General features: G+C 41.5%; 1 protein-coding gene across 2 annotated transcripts in view; it reads left to right on the forward strand.

The window, feature by feature from the left end:
* The window catches only part of STARD13 (StAR related lipid transfer domain containing 13), a 252,009-nt gene that overhangs the window by 62,182 nt on the left and 170,062 nt on the right, over nt 1–19,765 (forward strand). For both annotated transcript variants that reach the window (XM_049822915.1, XM_049822916.1), the window contains exon 4: nt 18,404–18,437. In XM_049822915.1, coding sequence (XP_049678872.1) covers nt 18,404–18,437 — 34 coding nt within the window. The remainder of the gene's footprint in view (nt 1–18,403; nt 18,438–19,765) is intronic.

Raw genomic sequence — 19,765 nt, forward strand, 5'->3', positions numbered from 1 at the left:
TGCAAGTTTTAACTTTGGAAGTGATTTGTGGTACTTATTTTCTATATTTTGCATATTCATGTGTTCAGATCAAAGATACACAAAAAAGAGAATAATAGTTTTATAAAAAAGCATTAGGACTAATTAAGAAAAGAAAATAGCTCAGAACAATGGCATTCTCCTGGGGTTTTGTTCCTGTGCCATTTTCAAACAATTGAACATTGAGCCACTCAGTAACAGATTAGCTTATTCATCAGCTTTCTAAGAGCTAAATTTCAATGGATTTCTTCCCTTTCTTATATTCTTTCAAATGATTTATATAAAGGAAGGGTTTCACTATGTTGGTAAGGGTTTCCCAAGAAGTTTCCAGCTAATGCTTAGTTAAACAAATTGAGTAGAAATTTATACTGTAATTAGTTTGATGAGTGGATTGTGTTGCACAGCCCGGATTATCTAGAGTTTTCTACTAAGGAAAGTAAAGAAATTAAAAATGAAGGCAAAGAAAATTAAGACGTTTCACTCATGGCTGTTATGTATTACTTTAAAACATAATTATAATTAATGATAACTTTAATGTATCTTCTAGTATTACATTTAACTCCTCTATGAATGTTTGCTAGACGTTTTGGGGGGGGGTCATATGACCTGTCATGGATGAGATCCACAGTGTCTTTTTTCAGAGTGGCCGGAAGCAGCAATTTCAAAGAGCATCAATACTGAGATAGCCTGGTGAGTAGGCTTACATAGAACATGCTGCTAACAGTGTGGGTCTCACCTTCCACCCTGAGAACTTGGCTCCTGTTTGGAAATAGGTTTATTCAAGTCATTTCATTTCCAAAATGAAGTGGCTTGAAAAATAGTAAATCTGGATATTTCTGATATACAAAAAGGTGTCTGAGTTCTTTTGCCTGTTGCTAAGCTCTTGCTCTTAAAACCTCCTGTAGAAATGTATGCCATAGTATAATTTCCTCTTTTGTGAAAAATCTGTTTCCTATTCCCATTTTTAAAATTCATGTGTTTGGATGTCCTTGTTCTGGAGTTACAAATCAAGACAAGAAAGTCCTTGGTACACCTTTTATTGTTTATGCACTTTTGAACATCTCCCATGCTGTTAATTTCCTTCCTAGGAGCAACCATCCCTTTCTTTTCATGCTGTCTCCATAGTTTTGACAACTCGTGAGTGGTCCCTCTGTGAATCCCCTCCAAGTTTGTGATTCCGCATTTGGAAGAAGATGACCAAATGCTTCCACGTGACACTGCACACTAATTCACAGGCAGAGGTCACCAAGTCATCAGTGTCATTCTCCTTTCCACTCTGCGTGTATCCTAACGCTTTATCAACTTCTTTTGGCTAGAGCGAACCAGAGAGCAGAGCATCACTGAGCTATCATAGTGGCACGCTGCTCCATTTCTTTAGGAAATAAACACACCGTCTTCTTGCTGTAGCTATCCCAGCTGCGAACGTTTCCGTATCCTCCTGCGCTTCACCACCTGGCCAGTTACTGCGTCCCCAGGTCTGGTTTTCGAGCTGCTCATTTAAGATGCTATAACCTGTTTCAGCTGGGTTAGCTGAAATGGTTTTAACGGTAGGTCTTGGGTAAGTCGCTGCCTTTTCAGTCAAGGAGGTGATGGAGGAGCCCGTGAGAACCCTTCCAACAGCAAATTTTGGGGGGACGGAGGGGAGGAGTAGGGGTACGTGTGAGGAGGGCAGGGTCTCAGGCGGGTAGTATCTGAGTAGCAGGGGCCAGTGACCTGCAGGTGGTATATCACAACCACCACAGAATGCGTGTCAACATACATAGGTCGTTAACCAGCCTGTATCATGTTATTTTGCATTACAAGGCATCGCCTCTTATTTCCCAACATCTATTCTGTCAGTTCTTTTGTAATTCATCCGTTTAGCATTCAGTAAATACATTTATAAGGGCTAGCTCTGCTATATAAATCAAATCCTAAGCTTCAGCCTGTTGGAAATACAGGGTTATTGAAAAACTTACGCAAACATCTACTGGCCCCTTGGAAGCAGCTTTGATACCAAATGTATGTTTTTCACTGAGATGTATTTACGCTGAAGGAAGCAACTTGGCATTAGCAGCTTTGCCTATTAGCATCTACTTGCAAATAGTCTTTTAGAGACTTCACATCTCATACGAGGCGTTAAGTTACATTTTTTTTGCTTGGTTCAGATTTTTCACATTTATTAGATACCTTCCCTAAACCTCGGTACTGCAGAGAGGTCAGGCAGTACCACTGCAGGCATTCACTGAACTATTCGGTTAGGGCAAATGCTGCACAACTACTGTTCTCTGGAAAATGCTGTTTCTGAAAAATGCATGTGTTGATTTTTCTGATATTTTACATGTAATAGGAGGTGGTCATTGCAGTCAAAGGCCAAAACAGCCACGACTAGAGCATGCTTTATTCAGAAGTTTATTTTGTGAGATGACCGATACCCCATACAGAATGACTGGCTCGGCTGTGTTTGCGTTGTAGACACCTATTACTAGACAAAATGAATCCCACCCGTGCAACGTATTGTTAGACTAACTAAAAGTTAGTTTTGTTCCACGTGTCAAAATCTGGCATCTTGATGATTGGGAATATCAAAGCATTTCTTTTCAGTTAAATATAAAAATTAATCACACGTTTCCAATATTGGTTTGCTCTTTCTTTCATACCTCACATTATTTTGATTTTTCATTATTTATTGCAAAAATGTTGCAATGGAAATTCTGGTTTTCTCTCAACTCCTCATTTTTATTTATCCTATTCTGTTCTTGAACTGAGTCTTTTCTGTAGAACTTCCTTAGCTGCTGCTAAGGATACTCACGTTCTGTAACAGGCATGTCTCTGTGGATAAAAGAGTTCAGGATACTAGGAGATGTCCCTTTGCAGTACAGATTTTCAGGTGACCTGCACTTTAAGTTCCTGGCTCCCTTTAAAATGATATCTGTTTAATTAACCACTCACAAACAATGTTACTTTTTCACCTAATATCTCTTCTCCAAAATAAAAAAGGTAAAATCTTGTTATCTGCAATTATGAGCTTTACTTCTTTTTTTTTCCTAGAATGAAACATAGAAAATAAATTTAATCAGTAAATAGCCCTAACAACTTAACCTGTTCTGTTAATTCCAATTATATTTATTTCTCCTCTGGCATTAATAACGCCTTCCAAAGTGTTACTGCATCAGTATTGTGTTTGTAGAACTTCTCCGGCAGAGCTAATTGATTCTGAAATGCCAAACCAGTAAGGTTTACTAATTGTTTCCCCTGCAAAACCGTTAAGGTAGCTGTGCTTTTTATTACAACCATGTCAGCATCTCGAAACAAATTGAGGAGACTCTCAGGGGTAAAATATTTAGCTGCATAATGTAGGCTGTGAGATAAAGACAGTGTTGAGGATAGTGCGGTTAAATACCTACTCTCTAATTAGGTTCTCTCTGAAAATGAGAAATATATAAGAATACAAAAATTATTACAGTTATTACAGTAAGGTACAAGCGTAATGCTCTTGGTTATTAATGCTAAATAAGCTTTCTGACAAAGCAAAAACCTTAGATTTGACCTTTCTTTTTGGCTCCTAGAAACAACTTAAAGGCAAACAACAGATAGGTCTTCTCAGGAAAAGTGTTTCAGTCTTTCTAACTATACTTTTACCCTCAAAGTGTATAAATTAGAGTAATAAACTATATCCATTGCTTAAACACTACACAGTATGTTCAATATGCCTTGTTTTATAAGTTACCATGGCACTTACATTATAATATTTTTATTATGGAGATATTATAAAGTTAATGTTGCAAACATCTTTTGAAGAAACATTCCCACTTTGCTAATGTCTTAGAAGAGCACTTGATGTTAAATTCTCTCTTTTACCAGATTTGCAAATGTTTAAAAATAACACATGCATTACATGGATAACTGATCTTTATTATTCTGCTAACAGTAAATACACAATGTCTCTTTTATTAAACTATTACATTTTTGTTTCACTTTTATGCCCAAGATCTAAAAACTGTAATGTGTGGCACAGAAACAAACCCAACCTTTCAGGTAGATATCTGAGAAATGTAACTGATTTCTGTTGCATTATTGTAAAAAAAGCTTAGATTAGGCAACGACTACCCAATTGAAATCGACAGTAATCACTAGTGGCGCTGTTAAACATCTCCTGGCCTGTAGAGTCTTTCTGTATTGACCTTTTCCTTTACGTTTCCTAGTTTTTACTTGTAACACCAGAAGAACAAGATCTGTAATTGTAATTAAATCAATCTGACAATGAGTCACTCTTGGGCAACTAAAGAGGAATCAGGAAAAAAATAATCTAATCTTAAACATGAATGGTATTTGCTGGAGGGAAGGGAGGAAGGGAGGGCGTATGCAATTTTTTTTAAAGGGGAATGTAAAACTTGCCAGGAATTCGTTACATTTTTTTCTTAAATTTTTTCATAATCTTGTGCTTTATGATCTAGAGCGGCTGCTGAAACAGGGTGTCTTGGAAAACTAGCGCTGTATTGAAATCACCTGTAAATACATATTTCCTTGTGTCTGCAAAATGACAGGTTTCAGTTTTTAATTACAAACATTGTTAGAGGCAGAACTACTGGCAGGAAAAAGACCACCTCTTCTTGCATCCATTATCTGCTGGCACCGGTTCAGAAATTGTGAACATCTCCAGTAGGTACCTGAGCATCCTATACTGGTGAAAGGTAGAGTGCTTGAGAGCCATCCGTACAGCCTCCGTCCTGGCACAGAAATCTACAACTGGCTGGTCTGAAAAGCTGAGCTCGGGGGCTTTCTGAGCTCCTCGTCCTCGCTGGAGCTCACGTGGCTGCCTGCACACTTTATCCTCATCCACTTGAGATCTAAACTTGGATTACACTTTTGAGATCAGGCACCCAACTGAGCAATCGCCATTCCCTTCGCAGTTGCGTGTCGGATGGCATCTTGGCTGTAGCATCTAGAAGGAAAGTCTCAACTAGGCTGTAAGGTCTTTGATGCAAGGATTGTCATTTCATCCTATACATATGCATGGTTTTTCACCTAGTTTTTCATATATTGTGTGTTTCCATAAGAAAGTGATCTTATTTCTGGTTGCATCCTCAATGTGGGGTGGTTTGTAATGTAACAAAATATTATAACGCTATGTTAATGGTAAGTTGCTCCATTCTCACGTTGCTGTCTTGAATTGGTGCTTTAAGCTCATATGAAAAAAGCTCTCAATAGGTACTCAAAACCACGGTGACTATCAAAAAGCTGACAGGTAGTGTGCTCCAAAACCACAACACAGGATCAAAAACTGTCAGACTTTTGGAGATAAGACAGGTGGGTACATTCTGGTACCAAATGTGGAATGACCCTTGTGTAGAAGGTAATTTGAGTCTCTTTTTCTTTCTTCCAGAACTATTTAAGATAAAAGTCATCCTAGAATTGTCATTTGTCTGACTGATTATTTACTAAAATCAAAGTGTTCTTCCTAGAATGCCTTTTAGTCAAGAATGAGTTTAGGCTTGCCTAAGATTAGATTTGAATTATGTTAGATTTAGCATAGAATGAAGGTGAATGTTGCAGTATGTAATAGAGAAAATCCACCATGAAATCAGACTGTTTTCTATAAAGAGCCTTAAGAATGTTTAGCATGAAGACAGGTGGAACTCCAGGTAGTGTATCATGATAATACATAGACCCAGTGTTTGCTGCCTGATTGGGCTTGCATAGCTATGCATTCAGACTAAAGAGATGCTAAGATTCTGAAATATAAAGAAGTCAGTGAAATAATTCCTTAAACTCACAGTCAAATTAATTTATAGGTAAGGTCTCTCCTCCTTTCTTAAATCATCTGCCCAGAATTACATATTCTCATTCTTCTATCGTGTACATGATGAGGAGGCTTGGCACAGTGAAGGCCATTATACTTGATGAGCTAAAATATGCTGTCATGAAGTACATCCTTGTATCTGATTTTATGCCGTTGTATTTGGTTTAGGGTAAACACTTAGCTATTTAACCTAATTTTTTAATTGAATGTTTCTTCTTTTCATCAGAATTAAAACATTAATAGGTATTTCTAGTGACAGTTGGGTTTTAAAGACACTTTAAAAATGCTGGAGGGCCCTGAATGTGAAAAGTCAAGGGGACATTAAGGCAGTTATTGCTTTAAGGGATGAAGCATTTGAACTCACATAATGAGCAGATCAAAATTCCAGACATTCTGTAATTAATTCAGAGCGGATCTCTAGCAGCTCATAGTAAGGTTCTCTGTATCTGGTGGTCTCCTTCAAGCTCTCGTTGGACTGGTAGCTCCTAGATTAAGTCAAGACCTAGGCACCAGTCTTGAGGTACAGCTAATCCTGGGAAAAGGATCTCGGACTTTTTCCATCAGCTGTCAAGCGGCCAGTGGCCTTTGAAAACTCAATTGCATGGAGCTACATGCTTCTGTGGCTAAACAGCTACTGGTAATTATTTAGAGGTCCTGTCCTACCGCATCTGCAGTATGGACATGTCCTCAGCTACATGTTGCTATGAATTGGAGTGCGGAAAACAGGATGGCTGTAATGTGGCATCTCTCTTTTGTTGTCGTGTCATTACCCCATGAAGTACAAATTGATTGTTCCAGCTTCTGGGTCTTGGAGGAAAACTGCCTTGGACGTAGCACAGCTGAGAATCTAGTCCACTAAAATCTGCTCTGATAATGCACTGCTAATGCTTCCGTTGTCTGCCACTCATGCTAGCAGAGCTGTCCTCCAGCCCTTTTCTTGGAAGGACATGTAAGTCTTGTAACAGAGCAAACTGGGTGTGTTCCCTTTTTATTCTTTCTTCTATTTGTTCCTTTTTCATATTTTTATTCTGTTTATTATTTATTCTTTGGAGAGCTACCTAAGTCTTGGTAGAAATTCTTCCACTGTCTTGGTTTAAGTGGCAAAGGGAAGCATGATTTGATGCCAGTTGTTTTCCACCATCTGCCATAAAAGCACACTAATGCTCAGGCAATTAAAGCACTTGCACACGATTGTCTCCAGAGCTCTTGCCATCTTGGTTGCATCCAAACTGCTCCCCGCCAAGTCTGTTTATTCAGATGGGTTTCTGGTGGAAAGTCCTGCAGCTTTTGCCCCATCCATGTGTCCAGGTGCCACTGACATCTGTCATTCTCTGTACAACGTGGAGGTCCCCAAGGAGTGGGGAGCTGGTTATCTTACAGCCGTGAAACTTTGGGAGAGCCACCATCACCCCCCAATAATGTAACAAAACAATTACAAATCACACGTGTTTCACGATGCTGAAACAGAATCCAAGCTGTAAAGGTAGACAGGCATCTCGGCATCCAGTTCTCCAGCAGCTGGTATCACCAAGGTTGTTGACAGAAGTGCGTTTTGACAATAGTCCAAAAGCCTGGCCAGAGGACACAGAAAGCTGAGATTCCTTTCTCACAACAATTAGTAGGTTTTTCACACTAAGAGGCCCTTTTCAAATGTTTCACATTCTAATTCTTCCTGGAACATTAGAATACACCAAATAGCTGCTTCCTGAGTTCAGATTGTGTTGTGAGTTAGTATTATTTTTAGTCGTTATGGCTGAGTGAGTAAAAACTCTGTGGAGGATAGGTGTGGATCAGTAGATGCGTCCCTTACTGTTGGGTTTTTCCATTTTCAGAGTTGACAGCAATAATTTTCACCTTAAAAAGTTTATTCTTGTTGGATCTGACTTTCAGTTCGTATAAATCAGACCTACCTTGATTTAAGACCAGCTGAAGCAATGGCGTTTTTGACAAATCAGTGCTTCTCAAAAGATGAATAGTGCCTTAAATCTAACTGTAAAAACAAATTTCAAGCAGTCGCCATTAACTTGAATTATGAAACGGAAAACAGAGAAGGATGATATTTGTCTCACAGTGATTAAGGAAAACAAGATTTGCAAGGTGATAAAAAAATCCTCATTAATTCTGTCAGCGTTTAGTTGTAGTTCATGATATGCATGTGAGCTGTATAAAAATATACAATTAATATTGTCACAAATGTTAGAAAATGCTATGAAATATTTATTCGTATTTTAATTGTCTGAAATTTGTCTAATACAACTTTTTTTGGATTTATATAACCTTAAATTCAGTTCAGAGATCGTACTGAGCTACCAAGAACAGTGACACTGTGAGAAGATTGTGGAGCTTTCCACTAAAGGATCTTTGAATATTTTTAGGAAGATCATAGTGCTTAGCTACAAAAAAAAAAGAAGGAAAAAAAAAAAAAACAAAGAAGAGAAATGAAATGTTTGTCTGCATTGCAGAGAACCATAAAATCAGTTCATCATATAGGAGCATAATGTATGGAGATAGTTCTGTGAATATATTTGTTTTGGCTGTCCATGACAGCTGAGAAATAATACATGACAATTTAAAAACCCCTCTGTGGGAGTATAGTTATTTAATTCTATTTCAAGAAGTAAAGTATGTCTTTTTTTGCTTTAAAATAGCTTGAGTCAGTAGTACATATATTTAAATGAGTTTGAAGCTGCTTTAGGCTATGCAGGAATGTGTGCGTGTGAGAATGAGTGAGAGAGAGGGGGAGAGAATTGAAGCCAGTCTCTAACAAATCTCTGCTGTCTTCTGTTCCAAGAGAAGGATGCATGCAGGCAACTAAGTATCTCATTATGATTTTTGTCCATAATTTTAAACATGGTATGCTGCAGAAAAGTGAAGATGTTAATGCTTCTGTACAGACATTTTATGGTATCTGTATGGCAAGAAATGATAAAATATGGTTATGGTTGTGGATACCCTAACATCTTTTACTTCTGGCTTTCACTTAGGCTTTGGTCATGTCTATTAGTAGTGATACAGATGCAGAAGTTAGAGACCAAACGGATTAAGGGTTTGGTCTGGACAGCAGTAATCCAACTGTCACTGTAGGAGAGGAGATGCCCATGACTAGCTGAAGAACATCCATCCCTTCGTTCAGTCAGCGCTGCACTGACTTGCTGGAGGTCACAGATTAAGCCAGCAGCACCTTCAGTATATGGGCACACAAATTTCTGCGCTCTCAGAACCTCAGCAATTTTTGAAGGGAAAAAAATTAGAAGGGTGGGTGAATCAGAGGCACATACATATATACGGGTATATATATGTGTATATACGTATTTGGGGAGGGGATGATTGTGGTTCATGCATTATGTGTGTGTGGTAGTGGAGGCTTCCAGCTCTAGGCTCTCCAGACTGAGTTAAGTGCAGCCCAGCCTCATAGTTAGCGTATAAAAATAATTGGGCTTAAGCACATGCTTGACATCAAGCATGCCTAGTCTAAATGATTTCAAACCCTGTATGTTCTCAGGAAGAATGCTTCAGCTGTGCACAATTCCTGTACTTTTAAGTAACTCTTTTGAATAAAATACTTTATTCTTCACTTATCCCTGCTTTATCTTTTACTGAAAACTGACCACTAAACAAACCTCCTTCATTTTGTTTTTCCTCAAAAAGCATAAAATGTTGACCGAGATTTTAACTGATTGCCAATACATCAGTTTCCTGGGAAAAAGTGCATTTTTGGTTGAGGTTATATTACAATGATTAGTTTTATTGACTATGAAGAATACCTGATATCCACTTAGAGCCTAGCCATCATGAAACATTTCTGTGGACACTCGATAGTGAAAACAAACAAACTGCTGCTAATGGCAGTCTGAAGTTCATTCCCAGCTAAGTACTACTCTGGGCCAAGCTAAAATAACACCACAGCTCTAGCCAGAGCTCACAAAGCTTGGTTTTCATGTTCTGCCACGGATTACTGCTAGCTGCTGTTTGCTTTAGAAGTCACTCATTTCCCATAGCGGGACGGCAAAGTCCCCAGCTTTCATCCCTGCCTTTGTTGTTGCGTGACCTCCTGTACCTTTCCCACTTCAGTTTATCTTTAAAACAGATATAGCACTTCTTCCTACTCAAGAGGGTAAAAATGATAGCACGTGTGACTCACTGTATTGTTCCAGGATTGTAAAAACCAGGGACTGCTCTCGCTTCTCGCTTTTGTCCATCTCTATTTGTCAGTCATTGCTCTTCTTTTTGTCTTTCTTCTTCCCACATCCGCCCCATCACATTTCCACCTGACCCCCACGCGTATATTGTGACAACTGTGTTATCTCCGGGTTTTATTCGTGTCTTTGTTTGTACAGAAGCATAACTGGTTATCTTAACGCAGGACTGAGCATTAATTGATATTTGCACAGTTCTGAGCATGTTGACGTTAGTCCTGCTGCAGAGTCGAGAGTTCAAAATGACTAAGAGCTCCTGGGACTCGCCAAAGGTAAAAAGCGTTATAAAGAGGATGTTTTTTGTTTTTATCAGAACCAAATTTGCCGAGACGTGGCAAAACTGTGTCCTGTAAGGAAGTGATCGCAGAGGTGGGTTTTGGGAACGGGGCAGGATGAACCAAATGCTTAGGACACCATGTAGACCAAACTTGGATACGCCTTCCTCAAAACTGTTTCCTTGGCTAAACGCTAAGATTGCCGGCACCTGCGTTGCTTCTGACTGCGCAATACCGTAGAGGCATGCCCTAACGCTCACTGCAGGTGGCTGCTCCTCGCATGTTGGACCCAAATCCTCCTCAATAGAAACTTGGGTATAACCACCAGTGCCGTAATCGCTTGACATTTTGAAATCCTATTAGCAGCTGCTGGAAGTAAAAATGTCCCCAGCCTGTTAATATAGTAAGTTTTTTTAGTTAAGTATGATACGTTACAGTTGCTAAAATGCAGGTATCTTTACCATTAGTCTTTCAGCTCGTTTTCTTCTAATTTCACTTTGAACATTGTTGAAATGGTTTTCATTGTTACAGACTTTATTATTGCCCTGCTCCACTTGCTGTAAACCTTTTTCTTTAACAAGTTATTCAGAAGTTTTCACTGAAAAATAGTTTCCAGCTAGTTTTCTATTTGATCAAAGTTTTCAAAACTACTGCCACATGAAATGTCACATTACTTTCTGGACTTTTGTCAATAGTACATGGGCAAAATAGATAGATTTGTAGCAAAGAGAATAAAACAATTGAATAAGTCTTTCTTTCTAGGTCAGTGCTTTTCAAACCAGCACTGATCTTGGTGTAAAGTTTGAAAGAAGTATTTAGAATAAAGTAAAATGTATTTTAAAAGCAAGTCTTATTTTGCCAACTAAAACACTAAACTAGGGGAAATAATTTTCAGATGTTCATTAAATGTTCTTTAAAGCTGCACACAATGATTAAATATGTTTTTATATCTGCAGGCAATATTTACAGTATTTCATCTTTTTAGAATACAACTCAGCATATTAAGTCTAGGGTTTTCAAAAGACATTTCTGTGTCCTCTGAATTCTTCTGGCTGCTTGAATCCCTTCATCTCATTTTAGAAATATCATGATAAAATATTAGAGTTCAGCTTTCCTAGCTCAGTATTAAAAAGTTCTATATGCTAGATCCTCAGAAAAGCAGGAAAAAGGCAATTTGTATGATTTTGCCAGTTTAAAACAAAGAAATAAATTAGAATCCCTAAATCAGACTTTCTCCACCTCAGCTACAGAGAACCCCAGTTTATTTTATTTACATTCCTTTTTTGACAACCCCTTGAAACTTTACATAGCCCTCAGGAAGACAAGATGAAGTGTCAGAGGTTTAAAATGTCTGTGGGAACTCTGTGTCTGCAGTACTTCTACAGAACTGGACTCATTTATGACCAATTCGGTTTCTTTTTGGTAACACACTGGAGTGCAGGTTAGGTGGCAGCAAACCTCTCAATCAGCTACACTAGAAAAGGGAAGAAGCCTTAGAAATCCTTTCAACTTGCATCAAGTTTTATAAATGTTCATCTATAAAATGGGCCAAATGTCTCCTTTGCTGGGGTACATGTACCCATTAATTTGAAGTAAGCTGATACATATTTGGACTACATGCCTTTTTTTGCAGTAACTGGAACCATATTAATTATTTTTTACATATTTTTACAGCTTCAGAAATAGGGAACATTGTTATAGTGGAGGATACCTGAAGTAGCCATCTGTCACTATGACAGCTGTGCTATAAGCTAACCTAGGGAAAATATTTTTAATGTTAAATTGTTTAGGATGGGTGTGTACAAGAGAGAGCGCCGAGGGACCCCGCGGAGCAGACTGAGCACATCTGTCCGCTGTCGCACTTGGCCCTGGCTCTCCGCTCTGCTTTTCATGGTCTCCTGTGTCTCAAGTATTATTTTTGCGGGATCTTTTGTACCCACAGCGAAGGGAAAGCTGTGCTGTAAGCCACGAGGTGAGGGTTTTAGGGAACGGCCACATGCTGTGCACCCGGGGGTATGGCACTGGGAGGTGTTCAAGGGTACAAAGGATGCAGAGATGGTGCTGGAGGACTCGGCAGGGTGGAAAGAAGCAGATCTAGAGCGGAGTCTGCCTCCATTCTGCCATTCAGGAGTGGTCCCCAATCACTTGAACTATGCAAAGGTTTAATTTGTAGATAGTTAACCGGAGCTGTTCAAAACAGAGCTAAGGGTGACCCAGCAGTCACACAGCGTGGATGATCAAGGGATTGTAAAAACACCCTGGGCTCTGGGGCCAGCAAGAGCACTCTGTCCAGTCCAGTAACAAATACCCCTGCTGAAGCTAATGTTCACGTGAGGAACAAGATTGCCTTGATCAGTACTGTGCATATTCTTAATATCTTACACGGTTTTAAAATACCGTGATGAAAACAGGATAAAAACATTGATTTCTTAATAATGTTTTCTTATTCCAAATATTAAATAGTCCAGAAAAGGGAACCTGGACCCAAGTTGCTCCACTTCGTGGAATAGAATAGAATCATAGAATGGTTTGGGTTGGAAGGGACCTTAAAGATCACCTAGTTCCAACCCCCCTGCCGTGGGCAGGGACACCTTCCACTAGACCAGGTTGCTCCAAGCCCCATCCAACCTGGCCTTGAACACTGCCAGGGATGGGGCAGCCACAACCTCTCTGGGCAACCAGTTCCAGTGCCTCACCACCCTCACAGTGAAGAACTTCTTCCTTATATCTTCCAGTTTAAAGCCATTACTCCTTGTCCCATCACTACCTGCCCTTGTAAAAAGTCCTTCCCTGGCTTTCTTGTAGGCTCCCGTTAGGTACTGGCAGGCTGCTCTAAGGTCTCCCTGGAGCCTTCTCTTCTCCAGGCTGAACAACCCCAACTCTCTCAGCCTGTCCTCACAGGGGAGGTGCTCCAGCCCTCTCATCATCTCTGTGGCCCACCTCTGGACTCGCTCCAACAGGTCTGTGTCCTTCTTCTGCTGAAGACCCCAGAGCTGGACACAGAACTGCAGGTTTGTTCTTGGGAGAGAGGAGCAGAGGGGCAGAATCCCCTCCCTCGACCTGCTGGTCACGCTTCTTCTGACTGAGCAAGTGGACTTGCTCAACTGCAGAGCAAGGAGCTTCCTACCTTTCTTTCTTTCTTTAAGCCCGTCTGTCATAATAGTTTGCAGTGCAATAGCTCAGCTTCAATGGAAGAAATTGAGAATTTCCCCTTCCCCCTGCTTTCTAACCCGGCGAGGAGGCCAGCGCTTTGTGATGCAGCAGGTACGAGGCTGAATCCCATCCAACCAAGAAGATCTGTCTTCATGCCCCAAGTGACTTCTCTAATAACGCTCAGGCTGTATATTGAACATGGTCTCTAAGAACACCTCTGCAGTGGTTGTGTTTTGAAGGAAAATTATGAGCCCTGTTGTCAGCCTTTGAAGATACAACGTAAGAACCTAAATCCGGCAGAGGTTTCAAGCCTGTACCAAAGATTGGTGCCAAGTCTCCGGGAGAAATTGGATTTCTGACACAGCAGTCTCAGCAGTGTTTTCTATGGGATAACTTCAGTATTGCCGTTATTCTCAGCTGACTAACGCTCTCTAGGGAGCTTGCAAGCGTAATCCAGACTGAAGATCTCAACTGCTGGGGCTGGGCAACTTCAAGTTAAGGCTGACATTGCTGACTGTCATAATATTACTTCCCCTTTTGCGCTGTAGAATTTTATTTTGAAGTAGTAACTAGGATTTTCTTTCCTTCTGTCAACATCTTTCTGAAAGGATCTAATAAACCTGCTAATCAGATGATTGAGTTTTGCATGTGGATTGCTGGTTTCCTCCGTTAGAACTGTCTATTTGTCACTTTAATTAAAGTTTAGCAGATTATTAAATTGCTAGAATGAAGAACCAGCAGGATTTTCAGTCTTTACACTTTGCAGGACCTTTTCCAGCTCAGAGTGCTTTCCTTCTGTATCAGTTAACCAGCAAGAAGCCGTACAGATTTATCCTTTTTTCCTCTGAAGGAAGCGTTGTGTTTCAGAGTGGTGCTGCTGGTTGCCCACTGCAGAATGTAATCTTGCAGAATCCAAAGCTTTTTTTATTAACAGCAGATGTCAAGTAGTCCTGTCAAAATGCCAGTGTTTATTTGATAGCAGTGATATTTTTGATCCAGTATCTATGTTGAATAAATTCTCTGGCTTTTTATTAAACATCCAGAAGAGTTATTTCCACGCTGGACAGATACACTAATTACCTTTTTTATTTTTTTTTTATTTTTTTGAGGGTGTGATTTCTTGGGAGTGAATGATTACAGTATGACAGGTACTCTGAAATACCAGTGGCAGATTTGGGCATATTTGAAATTAGAGCATAAAATAGCTAATAACTAATAGGAGTTGATGGGGAAGAGGGAAGCAAAAGACTTGGGTACAAAACAGTCTTTTTTTTTTTTCTTTTAAATGGTATATGGTATTATGGTATTGGCTGGCATTGCAGAATCCTTGTGCTGTTGCAAATTAAAATGGTTTTGAAGTTGTTCAAGTCAACCATTTCGTATTCATCTTCTGTGTCAGAAAAAAGCTTTTATGTGACAATAAGCTTACTGGGACATTATTAAATCATTTAATCCAGTTGTTTGATGAGTTCCATGCCCTGATTGCTTATAACCATGAAAGATTAGGTATACATCAGAGAAACAATTTTTTGATGAGTGTGTTTATTTTGCTTGTTAGTTTATAATGCCGGTGCTGTGCTTCTACCTTCACTTCCACTTAATCCAAGGAGTTCATTTGTTTCCACCCAGAATGCCTTTCAGGAAAATCTTTCAGGTTCTGTATAAATGCACTGTATTAACTTTCCTTCCCCCGACAGACGCACAGCCTTTCTTCCCTCCTTTGCTCTGTGCCCCAAATACACTTTTTCACACGTGTGGCTCCGTCAGTAAAAGGTGGCTTTAATGGGACCGCTCGCATGCTTAAAGCTGTCCCTGGTTTCAGGTGTCTGTTGCACAGAGACGCTATTTTCATCTTGCTCTACGGGCTTCGGATTCGGGTAGTGATTTCTAACAAATTCTCCGGGCGTCTTGTTCATCCGTACAGGACCCATATATTTAATACTGCGGACTCGGAGGCTGTGTTTATCGGGCAGGGACCGGTCCCTGGTCCCTGCTGCTGAGGGCTTGCTTTCCCACAGCCGACTTGCTCCGAGCGGAGCTCCTCAGGGCACTCCATAACAAAGCCAGAGCTGCCGAGCCAAGCGGACAAACCCGGGCACGGCCTCATCCGTGGCCGTCTTTCCTTTAGCGGTGTAGACGAGCCCTCCGAGCTTCTCCTGATTGCGAGCTGTCCCTCGAACGAGCTGCGCCGCTGCTGAGGGTCGGCTTTGCCCGATGCAGGAGGCTGGCTCGTTCCAGTCTGATCGTAAAGCAAAGGGTGGCTCCGCTCAGGCACGCTTTTTGGGAACCTTTGCTCGCAGAGCCGAATGTGGGATCGCCCCACTGAGACACTGGGCTGCCGAGAGGGGAGAAGTGGACCCAGAATCTAATAAATTCCTGGTTTCTGCATGCCGGCTCACATGCTTCAGCAAATGAGAGATGGTTATATCAGCAGAGTGTGTTTGTCTTTGGCTTCTGTTTGACACTTTCACTTGCAAAATTGCTACAGCTGGAGTTGTAAGCAAATGATTTCTTTATTATTCATAGCAGCAGGTGCTGCAACAGCCTTTTGGCTAGAGTTGTACTCTCTTGGTCCATGGTTTCTATATATTTGATTAGATGGTGCCCCATGCTGCTCAGATGGGATGCTAGTCCTCCAATAAACGTATTTTGTTATACAATCAGCTATATACTGCGTTATCATCATTATTTCCGTAAATCGCTTTTAGTTGGCAGCTTTCTGTTGCCACTTGGGATTGTTCCAGCAACAATTTGCATCCTTTTTGTATGGCATCCTAAAAGATTTTGGAAGTTAACATAGCCTGCGTTTGATTTTAATAGCTGGTGCCCTTCTGGCTGCACTAGAACACAGAAACAGCTATCCGAGCAGGACTGACATATTTATTTTGATTCACATATCATTTATGTATTCTTCAAGAAATGCTTATCCCAAGATTCAGTATGGCAATTTAGGCACCCGCGTCCACCGTGCTTATGCTAGAGTCATGATGCTAAAAATCAGGTGCCTGTCCCTAGCAGGGTGATTGAAAACCAACGTGGCTCGCCGCACAGCAGAGGGACAGAATGATATGCCTCGCTCAGAAAGGCATCCCCAAAACCTGGCACACTGACACAGGACCTGCCTGTCCCTTGCCGATTGACGCAGCCCGTGTCTGAATTTCCCCCTCCTTTATGGAAGTGGGATGCTTCTGCTAGAGCCCTCTCCTGAGGGCTCAGCACCGACTCTTTTTAAGTGATGCCACTAGAGAAATTTTGTCTTGTAGTACTGTAGTTCTGCTCCTTAGTCCTTGCAGAATGGGCCAAGGTATAAAGACTTGGGAAATAAGTTGAATTTCCTCTTCAGCCCGACGGGAATGAGAAGCACGTTCTCCTTTCCAGGCTGTAGAAGACCTGGGGGAGGCGAATCCTCCAGCCTCTCCAAGAGCGAGAGCAGACGAGGTCTGGCACGAGGGTCCGTGCAGGGCCCGCAGAGCCTGGCACTGGTGGGCCCTCACTGGGGAAGGGGCTCAGCTCCAGTCTCTCTGGGCGTTTCACCATCACTGAGCTAAAAATGGAAAGGGAGCCCGCATGAAATCTGTACAAAGCACTTCAGTCCAGGCAAGCACGCAGCAGTGTGCAGGAGCCAGAGCTGGCCTCCACTTGGAAGTAAAGCCAAGCTACAAACTGCCATTAACAAAACCTGGTTTGGACGCAGCCACTTGTTATTTTCCCATCTAGAAGTGACCACCTCACTTGGTCCCTGCTGGCAAAGCCAGGCTAACTTCAGCTGCTGCTCAGGCAGACCTTCAAACCGAGAAGCTTTTCTACAAAAAAAAAAAGGGAGGGAAAGTAACTGTAGTCTGGCTGTGCTTTTCCTATTATTAAGAGAAATGCTTAACCAATTCTCTACTGCTTAGAGGGAGAATTTTCCAATATCTCAGTAAAATTCTTCACTAATTAAAAGGTAAATAAACCCCGTGTTTTTATAGACAGATTCCTATCAAGGCTGCAGGGGCAGTATTAACCGAAGAGATAACGGAGCACTCGGTGCATCTGAGGGGAAGGTGCAGATGGTTGTCCATGTGGGGACAAGCAGATAACAAGAACAGGGAGTGTGTCACCGCGAGGTACCAGGAGTGGCTGCTTTTTCAGCTGGCTGCAGACTGGCCACTTCACGCCTGTGAGTTCACTGGCATCTGGAAGAATCAGTTCAGCCTTCTGTTTAATTAAACTAAAAACCATTAGGTGCAGTTTCACACATTATGCTAGTTTCATTTACAGGCTGGATTGCTGAGAGAGTTGATGGATCTATCGTAGGAAAGGAGAATGGGTGATATGCATTTAATCACTGGCAACAGCCTCCTCGTTTGGGCACTGAAAGCTATTAAAGAAAAAAGTAATGGACCGAGAGGTGCGTCCGAGTATGGTGTTAATGGTGCCGCTTCCAGTTAGCATGGCAGACCCGAAGCAGGGAGATGAAAAATATGAAGAAAACAACACAGCAAGTCAGTTTGGCCACGTCCCTCAGACAGAGGGACCCTCTCCTGGTCGCAGATGAACAAGAACCATCGCTCCGCTGCTCCGAGCTGCTATAGCCGCAGCGTCCTCTGTTTCCCACCCGTCAGTACAGCTGCCCGCACATCTCGCCGGCAGCCTGCGTGCTCCCCAATCCCCACCAGCCTTGCGAGACGCTTTCAGGCACGTCTCGATGTGCTGGACCTCATGTATCCTTGCAGGACGTACCCTGCTTGTGCCAGAGCCTGCTCCTGAGCTCACTCCCTGCAAGGCAGGTGAACCTGGTTTGGGAACGGGCACCAGGTTGTCTTTAGCAAGCAAATCTAGATATTCCCCATGATTTTTATTGGTGAGCTCTGGATTTTATGTCTTGTGTAAGGTGCTGATGATTAATATTGACAGACATTGTCATCCTGAAATGTGGAACTTATTTGAAGGAAAAAAAATGTATAATTATTAAAGAAAAATTAATTTATTTCTTACAGGTGCTGTTTCAGAAGCTATGTAAGGAAGAAGCAGGTAAGACACTGCATTACTTCTTGAAAGTTTCTTGGTGGCTTGTGTAAACAGCATGCGTTGATGGAGGACCCATGGGAATCTCTGCTATTATATGTTATTTAGTGCAATTGCTACAGTCGCCTCCATGCTGTTGTTCATGATGTCGTGGTGTAGGACTTGCAGTTCTTAGGAAAGCTGATAATTCAGCAACTTTCAACTTATGCCTTGCAAGGTGAAGTTCTGAAATAATGGGGATAAACCCAAGTATTTGTTATTGGTGTCAGAGTGGGACTGACGGGCTCGCCATGGTGCTGGCAGGAGTAGGGTGAGTCGAGGTGAAGTGTACCTGAGTGCATTTTCTGGCTCAGTGCTCGCACAGCAGCCAAGTCTGGTGAAAAGGCTCGTTACAGAGGCACGTTTTCCAAAAAATGTAATACCACCCCCAGGCCTTGTTCCCAGTGGCAGCGTCATGGTGACAGAATCACTCCTTAGCATGAGCTCACTCGCCAGCTGACGCGGTGGTCAGCAGCATTGATGAGTTTGACGATTACGGGGAAATTATTTAGTTACAGCTGACGTTCTGCGAGGCACCAAGATCGGAGCATTAAGTGGAGTTAAAGACACGGATACCCTGAACCCCACATACGTGAGCGTGCCAGGAGCTAAGGAAGGGTTTGGATAGACAGATATACACACAGAGATCCTGATTCAGCAAGATACTTAACACGCAATTAAACCCGCATTTGACAAAACCAATTCATTGCAATGGGGAGCAAGCAACTGCTTGGATGATTTGCTTAATTGAGGGTAAATGTCCTTATTAAATTGTAATGAAGCACAATTAAGAAATACAGAGAAAAGAAATTGCTTCCCAGAATGTGGGTTGCTGGAATTTAATAACAGCCCCACAGTTTTGCAAAAAGAAATGTCCCCAAAGTCCAAGTGAATCCTCATTCCCACAAAAGCCTTCGCCAGCTAGAAATATCTCAGTCATAAAACAACTGACCTCTGGAGTCACCCATTTCCAACTGCTTTTTATGTGCCGTTAGTCAATATGTATGCCGTGTGTGTCAATTAAAACGAAAGAAATTGGACATTGTTGTTGCAATTATCCCTCTGTCCCTAGATGACTTAGCATCTTTTTTTTGGCCTGAAGGACTAGTTTAAGCCAGTTTGCTAACTCAGTGATTTCTTCGTGCTCAGAGTAGCATCTGTCTCTGCTCTAAATTGCATCCTCAGTTCTTTCCAAGGGCCACCTTAACTCTGTTAGAAACAGATGAACGAAGCCTTTTGCAGCCAATGTCACTGATTCAATGGCTCTGCTGGCAAACATGCTGACTTAGCAAAAT

The sequence above is a fragment of the Accipiter gentilis genome, chromosome 19 (assembly GCF_929443795.1).
Source record: "Accipiter gentilis chromosome 19, bAccGen1.1, whole genome shotgun sequence".
Taxonomy (NCBI): domain Eukaryota; kingdom Metazoa; phylum Chordata; class Aves; order Accipitriformes; family Accipitridae; genus Astur; species Astur gentilis.